Source organism: Coenobita brevimanus, chromosome 20 (assembly GCF_032717465.1).
Source record: "Coenobita brevimanus isolate Jiangsu-jjx chromosome 20, ASM3271746v2, whole genome shotgun sequence".
Classification (NCBI taxonomy): Eukaryota; Metazoa; Arthropoda; class Malacostraca; order Decapoda; family Coenobitidae; genus Coenobita; species Coenobita brevimanus.
The window spans coordinates 594,825-611,693 of NC_136973.1; the positions used below are offsets into that span (position 1 = coordinate 594,825).

Genomic DNA, 16,869 nt, shown 5'->3' on the forward strand with positions numbered 1-16,869 from the left:
ACTGAGAGTTTACTGTGCAGTATATTACAGAATGAATGTCTATTAAGATCCATCACTGAATATAAACCCAATTTGCCACTGTTCATTATTAACTGGTCAGAAAGCAGTGAAGGGTTAGGGTCCATGCAACTCACAATATGCAAGGGCAAGACACAAACCTGCCACGCCCAATCACCTCCCCCCGAACCAACTCATCATACGGGATGTCCCACTCCCTTAGGGAATGGGATACGCTGCTGACACTGTTCTGTCTGGTACACCTCGGGTCCGCATTCTCCCCATCTGACACTGTGGAGTCTTGGGAGTCCACTCGGCCCCCAGCAATTGTCCGATCTGAGTCATCCGTTCCAGTGCTACCAGACCTGTGGATGGAAAGTAACACTCCATCTACAGCCAAATGCCTTAATACCTTAAAGATGATGACTTTACAACACTTAAAAGCTATACCAGCCTAACAGAAAGGAGAGTATGGGATCCACGTTAATGATCTATCTTTAACAGCTAATCAGCAGTTAGAGAAAGGATAATGGTTATTATATAATACATAACTTGGCAAGCCTGGATGGAATACAGCTCCAGGTCCATCTGAATGTGAACTCAATAGACCGCAGCCTGTAGCTGCCTTCCTCCTGCAGCTCCACCATTCCCCTCTCAGAGAAAAGGAAGTAAGTTGAGAGGCATTTGCATAACCAGGCAGCAGAACTGCCCAGTTATGTCAGTGTCACCATGCAAAGGCATTCCTCTCCAGCACAAGGGGTGCACCTATGACTGAGTAATGCCAAAGAACACTATGCTGTACTACCCCAGTTTTCAACAGCCTCCCTTAATGGCACTCACACACACCCAAATGTATACAGTAATCCTATATTTGTGTTTTATGATTTGTACGTGTGTGCACTGTGTGCAAAAGAAGGTGCCTTACCCTGAGGCAGTTGAAACAGTACGGTCTGAATCATGTGACTGGCGTGAGTCAATAACATCACTCTGGGTGGAGGAAGCAGAGTGCGAGGGCTTGGGTGGGGTACGGTTCTTCAGGGTTTCCAATGGTCTCATTTCCAAGGGTATGTCACCGCTGTCGTCTAAATCTGAAACATCACACCAAATAAAATCAAAGGATGCCATGCTTCCTCTCAAATAACCCACATATTTAGGTTAGCCATGATGTTGCTATTTTCTATGGACAGGAAACTAAACCAAGTGCCAAATCAACTAATTACTTCCCAACATTTGCTGGAAACTGTTGGAAGAAAAAGCATCTACAAAGTGTTACATGTGAGTCCCAGCTCGGATTCCAACTCTATATATTGTACTTGTGACTGTGTTTCTTGCCAAAGAATGTGTGGCTAATTACCAAGCCTGTACCACATTTCACTCCTATGGCAGGGTTGATAGTAGCTAACAATCTACCTTAATTTTTAAGGAGGAATTTACTTTTTCTCTCTAAATGTCACAAGCAATTACAACTTAATTTTTCAAAAATGGCACTGACTGTTATTTATTATATTCTTATTATTAATATTTTTTTAGGTGGGGGCACTCACCATCCACTCACTCGATGTAGTGCTGCTCTTGGATGTCTACCCTTTCCTCTCCTCCACCCTTTCCTTCCTTCCTCTTCTGTTTTTCTTTACTTCATTTTTTCCTCGTCCTTCTGCCCACAGATGACTTTACACTACCTCTTTTGTCTTTCTTTCCTTCATTCTTTCCTGTTCCTTCAGCCTGTGGGTAACTCTACACTGAGTGACAAGCCGAATGGTTTCCTGTACACCAGGATATCATTTACTACGCTGGGTGGTAACCACATAACCAAATTATTGCGCCTGGTGGTTTAGTAGGTAATTAAGGAGCTCCAATCAGACTGAGCTGGTGAAGGATTATCCAAGGGGTGGTTGTGGTTATTGCTCACGTAATGCCACTCTGGGATGAGTGAGGCTGGTCACTCTCATCTTAAATGTCAGGACCAATTTGCCTAGCCCTGGGCTCCTACGCTCCTCATGGGGCAACGTAGGATTGGATGATGGATGGATGGATACTCTCTTCCAACCAAATCCTGAAGTTATTTTTTTTGTACTTTATAAATGCATTAACAGCCATAACAACCTACAGTACTTCTGCAAAACATTTTTTTTCCCTTTTCAGTTTTACAACCTAATGCCAGACAGCAAAAAAAAACTTTTTTTTTCTTCTACAAAACTTTCCAGCTGCCACAATCCAATTCAGCAAAACAAGATTTTTTTTTTTTTTTTTTTTTACCCTAAAGCTGTGAATTACCTATTTAATACTTGATTCTCGCTGGTGCACCTCATGCTACACAACCAGCAGGCATCTAATTCCTGACTATACATTAAAACACCCAAAAATACTCACCAGGGAAGTGGAATCCACGAGCAGCTTAAAAAAGGGAGCATTAGTGAGACACACTCTTCAAACAATAGCCATGTTTGGTATTTGTAACCAAGGAAAAAGCTGTATTTAAATGTGTGCACAAAGGAGTAAGCAAGCCCCTCATTCTTTACTGTCACTTACAGAACACCAATAACTTTTTAAAGTGATGAGCCTGCATCCCACATTACAGAGTGCAATCAATCAGTACCAATAAAGGAAACAGGAACATAAGTGAGCCATGGCCTCCAAATCAGCATTTTGTATTTATAACAAGGACCAATTGCCTAGCCCCGGGCTCCTACGCTCCTCATGGGGCAACGTAGGATTGGATGATGGATGGATGGATGGATGGATGAACAAGGTTTTATAATCATATTATGAAAACTAAAAGCACAAAGTTGTAAGCAAGCCCTTAGTGTTTTACTGTCATTCATGGAAAACTAACAGTGTGGTTGGTGGGGGCACTCACCATCCACACAGTCTATGCAGTGCTGCTTTCAGGTGCCTGCCCTTTCCTCTCTTCCTTCCTTCTTTCCATCCTTCCTTTTCTGTCTTTCTTTCCATCATTCTTTCCTCTTTCTTCTGTCTAAGAGTGACTGTACACTGAGTGACAAGCCATATGGTTTCTTGTACACCAGGGAACCATTTTACTATGCTGGACAACTGGTGGTTTAGTGGACAATTAACCCCTAACTGCCGGCTGATGTGTATAGCCATCACAATTCAGGGCATGGAGCACCTCCGGCTGACAGGATATACTGTAAGCACCTTCCCACTGCCCTTTGAACTCGCGGCCATTTTCTATGACAACCATAGGGTAGGTAGGTACCCAAGGTACCCCACTGACACATGGCTCAGTCTGTACACAGCACTGGTAAAGTGTAGAGTGATGTCTTTCTTATCCTCCTCGTCCAATTCCACCCCTCCACGCACAGGGTCGATTACATCATCGTCCTCTGCGAAAGTTCTGCCCTTTCCGCCGTGGGAAGGGCTCAGTGACTGAGCAGGTGTGTAGAAATTGTAAATAGTAAACAGGTATGCACAAGTGTGTTTTTTTTATACATATGAAATGTAAGATATTATAAGTTATGTCTAGTCAGTGTTATGAAACTAGTGTTTTATAATAAGTTTTACAAGTGCATTGCTACGATACGGCCAACACCCTTCTCTCCTTCAATAGCAACACATAACACTACTCAAGAGCAATCAGCTATAACCTCACTGTAATGCAACCTCTCACACCACAACAAACTTAATCACCTCATGCACTTCACTCTCACAACACAGACAATCCTTCAACATAACCTCATCAAGTAATCTCTGGTAGCCTCCAGTTGAAGTACTTTGCTTCCTGCAGTCCACCAGGTTCATCATCATCATCATCATCATCATCATCATCATCTTGGATGCCGAGTTCCTTCTGAGAACCCACGAACAGGTGATGGCTATGACAACTGCCTTTGGGATACTTTATCCTCACTCATCTCCCTTACTCACACACACACACTCCTCTTCCTCTTTTTTCTCTCTCACCAATATACTGCTCCACTCTCTTAATCCACACTACATTAGGTCCACCTGTACTACCAACATAACCCTTATCCATAACAACAATATAAGCAATGCCCTCACCTGCAAAGAAGGTTTGCTTTGGTGATGGACACAGATTAGGTGCAGGGGAAGAAGGAGTTGACGAGTTACAACTTGACGTGTTAGAACTGGAGTCAGGGCCCTGGCGAGTTGTGAGAAAGAAAATTCATCATCATCATCAGCAGCAGCAGCAGCCGCAGCAGCAGTTTCATAATCTTCACCTATCTTTTTAATTATCCAGAGTATATCATCATCATCATCATCATCATTATCCAGGCCTCCTTTCCCACCCTAAGGCAGGGTGAGGAGTAGCAACATCCAGACAGCCAAAGTTTGCTCAGTTCAATGGGGCATGCTTCCATTCACTCATCAATCATGCCCTTGAAATCCTGGCTCCATCAGACAGGCCACAAAAATTTTCAACTCATTGTATAGCTTCAAATACAGTACAGTATACCTATCCGACAGAGCCAATCCGAATGCTGTCACGTTAAAAAGGGGTGCCAAATCCCTGGTCACGCACTCTGCTCGTTCGTTTCTGAAGGCTCCAACATGTTTGCATGCGTCGGCCTTGGTCACCTAATGGTGCCTCTCCATGCTGCTCGATCTCAGGCAGCTTCCCTAATCAGTTTCTTATTCTTCAGGTCACACTCAATGACCTTGTCCCAGGTCGTTTTTGGCCTACCTCTTGCAACCCTACCACTAACATTAATAATCTTCACTTTCTGCAACCTGTTATCAATCCCCATCCTCTCCGCATGCCCAAACCACCTCAATCTACCTCTCCTCAGCACAACACCAATACACTCCCATCCCATCCTACCCCTCAACTCTTCCATCGTAAACCTTTTTTTTGCATACATATATACTTCTGTACCTCTCTTCCTGACACACTCATCCACAAAAGAAAAAAAATGGAAAAGCAGGGGAGAACTATCAACAACAAGTCCGCTGAAACAGGCGAAGGATACTCACCAACAAGGGCTTACTGATTGAAGTGTTTAGGGAACTCTGCCAGGTAAGGGTATATGAACTATGAGACGTTCACCAGAAATGGAATGGTATACTGACCAAAGTGGTTAGGGAACTCTGCCAGAGCAAACATGCCACATGACACTCACCGGGAAGGGCGTATTGACTGACGGTTGTGACTGAGACTTGGAGGGCTGAAGCGAAGGTGAGTCATTCAAGTAGGGAAGGGAGACACCCGGAGTGCCCTTGCCCTTCAGACTCTGCCACAGAAACAACAAACCATCATTATCATCAATCATGATCATGATCATGATGATCATCATCATCATGATCCTTTCTGCTATTTAGCCTACTCTTTCTCTTACCTAATCTTCTTCTACTCTCTCTTTTTCCTATCAACCCTGCAGATAAACAACAAACCACGATCACCATCATCATCATCATCACCCTACTTCTGACCTACTTATCAGCAGCAGCAACAGCATCCTGCATTTTCTCTACTTTGATTTTTGTACCGATTTCTTTTTTTTTTTTTTTTACAATTTGTTGCTGTTGTAACATGATGATATCTGCAGAAATACAGATTACAATACAGTAAACCCTTGCTTTACAATGGACATGTAATCTTCAATATGTAATGATAAGTGATTTGCCACATTGTGTATCCTTTATTCCACTGAATCAATCATCATCATCATCATCCGGACCTCCTTTCCCACCCAAGGGCAGGGTGAGGAATAAAAGTAAATATATAAAGATGCTTTACTGAAGACAGTAAAATTCATCATCTCCCTTCAAATGCATTACTTAATACATATCAATGACTACTGGTTTGTAAATAATATATATGTCCAAGGTCAACCCATTTTACAACAGACCATTATATGATTGTTCACTGATACTGTATAATCTTAATATTTCAGCACCCTTTTCTCGACATGCAATCACCATTTTCACTTACAGAATAACTATGATCCTCTATGAAGTACCAATTTTTTTATATACATTTAAAAACGAAACATTAGCCTATTTCACCAATATGATCACAAAGGTCCCTACGATTGATAAACGACTGATAACTGATCTTGTAACCCAATCATACAGCAAGGTTGACCTGAAGTCATGTTATGGCAGTTATTTATTAAAAAAAAAAAAAAAAAAAAAAAAAGCAGGCGTGAGAACTCTTGATCAACTGCACCTCCCAGCTGCCACCCTTATCAATGTCTGATCACCAATGTGTGTTTGTCGCATCTCAGCCTCTCATACTTTTCTGCTTTCCTTCGTTATGTTCTTTCATTTTCACTCCTAACCAACCATAACTATTATCAATGAATCAGTGAATGTTGGGCATGTCATCATCATCATCATCATCATCATCATCATCATCATCATCATCATCATCATTCAAACCTTTTTCACCCCACTGAAAGATGATGTGAAGTAGGATCCTAAGAGCAAGAAAAAATCTGATAGAAGATGCTACCCCACATCTGCCCATCTGAACATGCCACACTCTTGTTCACTCACCATATAAGTCCCTAGACTCCCAATTCCATCTCAGAGGCATAAATATCTACTCATGCAAAAAATACAAGATGGTCCATATATGATGCTCCCCTTCCACTAACCCAGGCAATTTCTCATTGTGTTGCAGGGATGGACTGGCCAATGTTATCAAGTCTATCCTGGATCATTCATTTATTTTCACCTCCTAGTACCACACCCATGCCCAAACTAGAAGACTGAGCCATCCCTGTGACACATTACGGAATATCAGGTAAAGTCTACAGTATTATTTGCTGTCCACCACGTACAGTACGTCATGAGATTGGATGAGTCATACAGAACTTCATCATCATCATCATCATCTCTGATGCTTTTCTCCCTCCTGGGAAACCCAAGACTATGCATGGCTTGAACAGAAGTGCCTCCAAGCTACCTTATCTTCACACAACTCTCCCACTCACAAACATTCCACTTCATCTTTTTTCTCTTCCACCAATATGTTGTTTCACCCTCTTCTTCCATATCATATAAGGTCTGCCTCTACCATCACTGCCCTCTCTCATTTACACAACCTTCTTTGATACCCTATCTATGCACATATTTGGTACAAGTCCATACATACATCAGCAAATATCCTAACAAATTCTTCTGGGAGTCCACACGAAGGAGCTACCTTGGATGCACACTCCCGGTGACATTTGAAGTTGCACTCTTTGCACTTCAGACCTGAAATGAGAAATCAATACTTAACTTCGGTCATTCATTGCTGTTATTGTGTTGTAGCCTCAGGCTTATCTGCTGTGCTTCTGGTAGACACCAAGCTGAAGCTGGTCTTCTCCAGCTTTCCATCTTCCCCCTTTTGAGGGCTCTGCATAACCATGTAGCTCTGTTGCCCAGTTATATTGGTGTCACCATATGAAGGTGTCCTTCTCCATATAATATCCGGATAACATAGAGATAACATATTCGTCCAGATGGTAAAGAAAAATACATCACTTCCAAGAATATCAGGAAGAAATGGCAAAATACAACATGAAAATACAGTATAGTAGTATGAAATGCTTTACACTTGGCCAAAACTTTAATTGTGATAAGTTTTAACAGTATTCTCCACAGGACTGTAAAATCACCTATGTTGTCCTAAATAAAACATTAGAAAAATTGCTTATAAACATTCCATTGATGCCTGTAAAGCTGGTCTGACTGATTCTTCCAAATATGGAGTGATATCTACCCTTTCCTCAGTATTTCTCTCTGCCTACAACTGCCAGTCTTTATGATGCAAAGTGTCTAGGTACTCCAAATGAATGGAACTTGAACGGAACTTTGGTTCATCTTCTTTTTGCAGGTTTCCAGTCTTTGGTTCTTACTTCTACGAAAAAAAAAATGATAAGTTGCAGCATATCTCTCACTTTCAATAAAGATTGCAGTTTAATCTGTTTTTATATGATGGAACTGGGCCATTCACCCAATGTGAATACAGTACTTGTACTAAGTTACTAAATTTTATAAGCATTAGTTATGTGGTAGGAATGAGTCCCCTTGGCTACTAATCAGACTGAATCTCCATTCTGGCTATACCTGGCCATCAACTGACCTGAAAAGTGTTTAGAATCTTCGTGAAGTTAGAAAAAATGCAATACACCATATTCGTTTTATTCTAACATCACCTAAAATTGCTATCTCTCTATTTTGAATATGATACTGGTCATGAATACTACGTAAAGGATGTAGAGCCACAGCACTGTCCCTTTCTACAACTGAGCTATGAGAAATAAGCAGCAAGTTAGGATGAAAATCTTAACTGTTGCTTTTGGCATAGATATTTCTCTCTCTCTCTCTCTCTCTCTCTCTCTAGTTAGGATGAAAAAACTACCACACACTTACCACTGAGTATGGTAAATTTGTGTTGGCAGTATCCGCAGGTGGCTGACTTTAAGCATTTTATGAAGCGGTGATTAACGTTATGCCCCATTGATCCCACGTACCCCATGTATGTTGGGGTGTGCGGAGATTTGGGCACTACTAGAGTATCTAAAACAAGAAAATAAAATCATTATCACCATCATCATTGTCACTGTCATTGTTGTCATCATCATTATCATCATCACCATTATCATTATCATCATCCTGACCTTGTTTTCCTGCCTAAGGACTGGGTGAGGTAGCATCCACAAGAAAAAAAAAACTCACTCCTATTACTGTAGCTTTCCTCCTCGGCAGAGTCTGCATAGTTTGGTGATTTGATGGGGCTGGTCAGCGTAGAGGTAACAGGGGAGGTGTGTTGTATGGTGCGTAGGTCCCCAACTTGCCCCACCCCACCCCGCCCCAGCTCTCCCAGGCCACTGGATGATGAGGCCTCAGATTCAGAGTGGAGGCGTGTCCTCCTACTCGGCCCAGCCAGTTGATCCATGCTGCCCCCAACCCAGAAGTTGTTTAGTTTGGATCTCAGTGCAAAGTGACTGTGGGGTTATTTAGCATTGGATTATATTGCAGGGGTATTTACCATTGGATTGTATTGCACATTATTTAGCATTCAATAGCATTGTTTTGAGTTATTCATTTCAGTTTTTAGTTTTTTAAGGAATGTGAAATGATTCAATGCAGACAACAAAAATTTGACCATAAATGTTCATAAAAGGGTCAAATGCATATCACACAAAAAATATTGAGTTAAGTTTTTTAAACATCAAATATCACACACGCAAAAAAAGTTTCATGAGTATCAAATATCAAGTAACAAACCCAAATATCACATGAAATGAATATTCAGATAAGTTTCATCATCATCAAATATCACATAAAATATACAACAAAGTGACAAGCTCAGCCGTTTGAGTTCCAGTGTGTGTGTGGGAACGTTTGGGGCAGGGGCAGATGCAGGGAGGCAGAATAAACGCAGAACACACAACGCACGCAGGGCATCGGCCACATCATCACCACAAACAGGCAAGGCAAGGAAAAACAAAACAGAAACATACACTGAGCTACGTCTATCATGACTATGTGCAGCATTCTTGCTAGCATAGCAGATTTCATAACACCTCTTCCTTAGTGATTTACTTTGCATATTGTTCTATCATCTTATCCTTTACCGCCCTATTTGGAGCACAGGGCTAGGCTACTCAGTCCTGATACTTACGACAAGTGACTGACTCCCTCAACCGCATAACAAACCTTAACCTCCCTCCATCAGATGTAAACCTTTATGGTATATATCCAGTTGGAGCATCTTAACCACACTTCATCCTACTATTCTCTTAAAAAGGCTAAGAGGAGTGAGATGTGGAATTGCTGAAAAGATAAAAACTAATACACTAAGACTGTATGAATAGAAATACACAATGATTGCACACAGACAGGATGCTCAAGAAAGTCTGAAAATGAAATCCAGAGCAATACTGGTAGAAGCAGACCCTATGTGGTACGGAAGGAGGGAGTGGAGCACAATCATGGTGAAAGAGGAGGAGGAGGAGGAGGAGGGGGAAGAGGAGTGTATGAGAGAGTCAAAGACACTTAGGGATAAAGAAGTCTGCATGTGTTTCAATCACGGCCTTTCCCTGTCTAGAGGTTCCCAGGGTGGTGCAAGTCATTGAAGATGATGACAGTTTTCCATCAGATACATGTAATAGGATATGAAGGCATAATATGCAATATACACTGTAAAAGAAGAGGTGTTATGATACTGTATTTCCTAAGCCAGCTACACTATGTATAAATACCTACACTAGGGACCATATTACAGATCTGGCTACCCCTTCAGTACAATATTGTCTTTTTTATTGTACAGCAAGTCCTCATTATATACTGACAGAAAACTGCGCATATCTATCCACTGAAAGTTTCACTGATACCTAAGCTGAATTGCTACTTTCCAAAATTTATATACATCACCAAATGTATAGAAAAACTTGCAATATTTTATAACACAACCCTGACATAATTCTATTCAAGTTAGGAGAGATTTTTCAAAGTTGAGGAGTTTTATATATACATACATATATATATATATATAATACCTTGATATACGATACCCCTAGATGCGGTACCCCGGCATAACAATGGAGGTAGAAATACCACCTTACCCTGCCTGACAATGGCCAAACCCTGGTTTAACGATGGGTATTGATTTTTTAAATCGATTTTGATGATATTATAGTCTAAAATTGTGTGTTTAGGTTCATTTATAAACTGTTTTTAGACTTAATTAATGTATTTCAACCATAGGTGGGGTAAACATTGTCATTTTGGGGTACAGCTTACCAAGCTTCATTTTTTCCAGATTTATATCTGATGATTTTCAGATTTTATTTAGTGAGTTATATACAGGTGTTATGCTTAGGTTAGCTTCCTTGACAGCTTTAAGGCCATTTAGATTGGCATTAAACTTGTTTTTGGCTCATTTGGGTAGGTTTTGGGCTTGGTTTAGGGGGAACCCCAAGGCTGGTGAACGCTCCACATTGCTTCTCATGTTAAAAGTACCCCGATATATGATACTCAGCCTAATGATGGGGTTTTACCTAACCAATTACATTGTTAAACCGGGTTATGCCTGTGTGTGTATATATATATATATATATATATATATATATATATATATATATATGAATAGAACACATTAATCTCAGTGTAAAAACAGTTTATAAATCAACCTAAACACAAAATTTAAGTCTAAAATATCATCACAATCAGAAAAAAAAAAAAATCAAAACCCATCGCAAAACCAGGGGTAGACCTACAATAGGCGGGGTAGGGTGGTATTTCTACCCCATCACTATTCCAGGGTTTCGCATCTAGGGGTATTGTAAATCGGGGTTTGCCTATAGATAGATAGACAGATAGATAGATACAGATGTAGATATAGATACAGCTAGATAGATAGAGAGACAGGGAGATAGATATAGATATACTGTACTGTATATAGCATTTATTACCCTTTCACTATAATATGTCCCCCATAAGCATCATAAAATTGTTTAATGGGACTTAGAATAAATCAGAAAACATATCGTACTGACTGGGTTACCACTACATATACCTACAGATATTCTATGTACAATGCACTACAACTAAACAAAAACTATCACTGAAAAAAATCCAAAATACATGGGATATCAAACAACAATTATATTTAACTTTTCAATACAGCTATGGATTTTACCAATTTATTCTTACTATCTCCAGATAATTTCATATTTTTGAGTGACCATATGAGAGGGTAAATAAGGGCCATATCTAATTTCTCCAGCTCATAATTTTTCTCAAACACTGAGTAAAAATGCATGGAGATAGCTCACTGATTTTATACAGATCTTGGGAGACCTCTAGCAATGAAGAGGCATACAAGGGGTATATCTAACCCCTCCAGCCCAGAAAGTCTCCCCAAGGCTGAATAAAATTGCTTGGAAATATTTAAAAAAAAAAAATAATAAATAGAATGGAAGAATTATTTACAGCCAAAATTCATTCATGCAACTAATTGTTTTGTTTCTTTTCATTTTTCCACAAAATTTTAATCCATTCAATTCCATGACATATTCTAAAATTAATTCTTGCTATGTCTAGATGATTTAATTCATCTTAAAAAGGATCTCTAGTACTGAGGTGGTTCATGAAGGCTGTATCTAACTCCCTTGTTTTGAAAATCCTCTTCCGAACTGAATAAACTACTCTGAAAGGTAGTGAGAATAAAATGAACACTATACCATCTGACAGATCTTTCTTAATGGAGGTTTTACCGACAGCGATCCCTTGCTTTCCACAGTTTTGACTTTGCCAGTTTCACTTATTCGTGGGTGAGTAAACTATCACAAAATATATCAATAGTTGTACTGCAGGATGTTTAACATAATATTATGCCCCATTAAACAAGCAGATTCTAATGTTGCGTGATATCTAGGACACTACAAAGGGATTTTAGGCAATCATCGAGTTAAAATATGGCTGTGGGGGCATTCTTATATTAATTTATTATACACTATTCATGGATTTTTGCTATTTGCAGTTGCAGCTGTGTGTGTTTCCCTAACACTTATGAAAAACATGGGATGGCTGCATAGCTTTCATTGATTACTTCTCTAGCAGAGGTCTTTCTAAAGCCAAATAAATTTTTCTCATAGCAAAAATAAAAGATTATATCATCAGATTCAAGGGGCTAAGTTTCTCCCAAGCAGCATCTGTGCACTATCTCAATTATAAACTTATCCAGCATGTCAAAGTGTCATTATTCAACTAAACTAAACTTAGTCAAAGAAGTATCTTCAACCAGGTGATCAATAGTAAAACAAAAAGTGCTGTTGCTGTTTGCATATTATCCTATGGTAAATATTTCTGAAATTATAGTGAATTTCACATACTGTGTAAAAGTTTGCTTTTCTTCAGGGTGAACTGATAAAAGTAACAAGCATACACACATTAATGAAATGTTACAGGAAATTACAGTAATCTCTCATTATCCAGATATGCAGTATCCAGACCTGGATACTAGACCTTGGCTCTATTAAACCATTATCCAAACTTACTTGCAATTATCCAGATGTGAAAGTCCCTGAGAATTTTGGACAGCTAGCCGACATGTTCAAACAATCGGTATTGTGCCGCTGGCCTCTAGCTTTGTGCGGAAAATAGGCCATAACCCACAACCTGAACTAAAATGTCCATCCACCCCTGTACTGATTGGTCAAAGTTGCATGCTGGCCTGTTCACTCTCTACAAACCTCCAGCACCCAAGTAATACCGACCGTAACCCACAAGCGGTGTCAAAATGCCCGTACGCATCCCCACTGAATGTCCAAAGTCGTATGGTCACCAGGATTAGTCTTTCCCAACTGCCAATGTGCGTGTAACACAGACTGCAAGCGACAAGTCAGGTGAAAGTGCCCACCCGCCTCTACACCGAATGTCCAAAGTCGCCCAGACACCACAACAGCCAACGCACATGTAAGACAGACCACAAGCCACATGTCAGGCGAAAGAGCCCATCTGCCTCGTGACAGAATGGGTGAAAATCCTGCCTATAGCCTAGCTTCTCCCCCCCTCCTGTCCCTCCTCCATACCCTCCCAAGCTCCCTGCCTCGAATCCTGGCTGGGGCAGGGAACAGATTATAGGGATTTGAATTTCATAAAGCAGACTTTACTGGTCAACCAGACGACCCATGGACATGTAAAGGTACCTCCGCTAATACCAATACACCAGTCCTATATGAGACAGCCCAAGCATGTATTCAATATGGATGGTGCGTGTTCGCGCCGAAGTGGTGACATGTGGGGGGTGTATGGTATGTAGGAGGACTACTGGGCCTTGGGAGCAGGCTGTGAAGCCTATGCCCAGAGTCGGAAATATAAAAGAAATTAAATACATTTTTTTAAAAAGCCCTCTCTATATTGGATCAAATGGGGGGAAAGCCCAAGCCGATATATCTGATAATCCAGTACGTCCAATGACCCTCCCCCCCCCGATGTAGGATTTCAAGCACATAATGGAAAATAAATGAGTGAAATCGCATACTCTAGTACTAAAAATGAAGAATATACCCATTTTACACTGACTTGGCCCTTAATTTCACACCTTTTCATAGTACATCTTCATGACTAGCCGGAGCAGGTGGGGCGAAAAAAAAAAAAATGCCGTCCCCACTGATAACTGTGTTCTGAGTCACCTTGCAAATGGGAAGCAATCAGGTTTGATCCGGGAAGTCAGAGTTGTCCAGAAGGTCCACATGATTTCTTCCCATTAACCAGATGGTATCTTGGGTATACGACAGTTTGTCTGGGGACCTCATTAAATCTGATATCTGGTCTAGTAGGGTATGGTACAGTGAGGGTCTACTGTAATTGTCTTTGGAAAAAATACAGACAGCAATATCACCAATCAATCACCTGTGTAAAGATAATTTTTTCATCGCCTGCAGTTGTAGTTGCAACCCCAAGTTCATCTGAATGTGTACCCTGTGGACTGCAGGCTGAAGCTGCCCCTCTCCTGCAGCCTACCATTCTCCTTTTGGGAAGTCAGGGAAGGAAATGAGGGATGCTTATATAACCAGGCAGCTCCACTGCCCAGTTATATCAGTGCCACTACATGAAGGTGTCCCCTTCCAGAATTTAATTAGCATTCGTACACTATGGGCCTTCATCTCATCAGCTTAGCTGGCATTTGCAACTCTTCGTTATTTGTTTTGGCAAAAGGCACAATAATTTCTTCAGTGTGAGGATGCCATTACAGTAAACTCTTAATACAGTATATCAAACTAATAGATGGTAAGGCTGATGATATACCCAATAATTCGACATAACAAATGTTTGTTGGGGGGAGTGGAATGACCTCAGATTCGTTTTATATTATATCCTTTCCAGAGGATAACTGATGGAATTATAAATTTGTACATAACTTATGGGAAAAACAGGGTTAGGTTAACTGACCATGCCTGCATCACCAAATTTAGGTCTAGATTGCTCATTCTCGTATCATCAGTTTCTCATATAGCGGATGCTCGTACAACAGGACCTGCTTGTACTGTATTGAGGGTTTACTGTATTTAATTCTTTCTGCTATCATACACTTATATCCAGATCAGGGGGGATCTCTTGCAGTGAAGTGGTTAATGAAGTCTACATCTAACCCCAAAAGTTCTACTGTCTCTTTGAAACTGAATCTTTTTACCATACAGTTTTATCTGGCTTATGGGAATACTCCTGCAGTAATTGGGTTAATGATGACTATATCTCATCCCTCCAGCTCATAAAGTCTCTCCTAAACTGAATAAAACCATCGAGTGAAATGGGAAACATAAAACGAGCTACACAGCCTGCTGAGCTGATGACAATACAGCCACACCTATATATACCGTATGCATCTTAGGTTCAGCAATGCAACACAAGCAAGGGTAACAGTCAAATATTTCAATACCAGTGACAACCATATGCCAAATTCCAACTGGGAAAACTTGCACTGACAACAATATAGATATTTAGTACTGAACTGTACATAAACATGGCACTATGCAAGCTAATCCCATGACTATACTTCACTCATTTTAACTAAGAAAGGAATTTTTGACCTTTTGCAACGTATTTTCTGCAGCTCAGTGCTTGAGTAAGACATTCATCATACTTTCCATAGTACTTCTCAATGAATGTCACACATTCTCTTGGTAATATCTTTTTACAGCTCAACTTAAAAGAAGACAGGAATTTTATGCCGGGTTAGGATGAAATGAGTATGCCTCAGGAGAAGGTGAAAGGGAAGGGCTGTGGGTGGTGGTGGTGGTGGTGGTGGTGGTGGTATGAGGGAGAGTGGTGATGGTGATGACAGAAGTGTGGGTGGTGGTGGTGGTGGTGGTGTAAAGGAAATTGAGAGTCTAAATCAAAGTGCAAATCTTCCCAGTCAGAAAAGTGTCATTTGAAAGTACAGAAACATTACAACAAGCAAGATAAGGCAACATTTACCTGAGGAGAACATTAGACGATGATGTGGTGGGTGGCTGCGGGTGATGGTGGGGGTGTACGTGGTGATGTGAGTAGGGTGGTTGGTGGTGTGTGGGGTGGGAGGGGTCATGAGAAGTATCTGAGCGGGGTGCCAGTTGGGATTCATGGGAGGTGGATCGCCCCAGTGTCTGGATTGGGTTTAGGAGCTGGTACTTCTTGCCTGGGGGAGGTGTCGTTGGGAACTTCTTATCCCCTGGAAATGAAAATAATAAAATCATCATCGCCATATACTTCTTGCTGAAAGAGGAATCACTGGGAATTCCTTTTCCCCACAAATATATATTCATCAGAACTTAGTACTGCAAATTGGCAAGCAAATGCCAATTAATATCGATATTGGTATCGGAGGGAAAAAATTATCCAATAATCAGAATAATATCAGAATCGGCTGTAAAATGATGAAAAATATGTACATGATTGTTTTACTCAATGACCGTAGATGCTAGTACTCATTTCTCCACCTTGTTCATTATGGACTAAGGTTGTAATTATTTTTCAAAGATACAGTCATTTCCCACATTCTACTGACTGTTGTAAATGGTAAAATGCTTGAATAAAACATACAGAATACAGTATTTCCTCGTATTTAGACGCACTTTACTTCGACGCCTCATTTTTCATGCTAGAAAAAAGTTTCCAAGTTGTATGTAGTTCTCAAATTATCAAAGAAGATTTCACCATGAACAAAAAGTCTTTACTGTATGTTGCCTTCTTTTTTTTTTTAACAAAAGAAACTCTTCATAACCCACTGCCATTTAAAATTCAATGTGGAAACTTTAAAAATTAACAAATTTTTTGGCAAAATGGACAACTTTATCAAAGCCATAGTTTATGGGTAAAGTGAAGAAAATGTGTAAATCCATCATTAGCATAATAATGAAGCAACATTAAGGGAAAACTTCTAACAGACTAACTGTATGCTCAAATAGTGAT

The 16,869-nt window shown here is 40.3% G+C and overlaps 1 protein-coding gene across 1 annotated transcript in view; it reads right to left on the reverse strand.

Annotated features, from left to right (window-relative positions):
• Positions 1 to 16,869, reverse strand: part of LOC145391946 (kinase suppressor of Ras 2-like) — a 33,869-nt gene that overhangs the window by 7,216 nt on the left and 9,784 nt on the right. Inside the window, exons 5-14 of the mRNA XM_080266435.1 lie at positions 16,016 to 16,129; positions 9,420 to 9,459; positions 8,647 to 8,915; positions 8,335 to 8,487; positions 7,076 to 7,179; positions 5,097 to 5,207; positions 4,018 to 4,117; positions 2,368 to 2,391; positions 923 to 1,085; positions 159 to 362 (exon numbers count right to left, since the gene is read on the reverse strand). Coding sequence (XP_080122561.1) covers positions 159 to 362; positions 923 to 1,085; positions 2,368 to 2,391; positions 4,018 to 4,117; positions 5,097 to 5,207; positions 7,076 to 7,179; positions 8,335 to 8,487; positions 8,647 to 8,915; positions 9,420 to 9,459; positions 16,016 to 16,129 — 1,282 coding nt within the window. The remainder of the gene's footprint in view (positions 1 to 158; positions 363 to 922; positions 1,086 to 2,367; positions 2,392 to 4,017; positions 4,118 to 5,096; positions 5,208 to 7,075; positions 7,180 to 8,334; positions 8,488 to 8,646; positions 8,916 to 9,419; positions 9,460 to 16,015; positions 16,130 to 16,869) is intronic.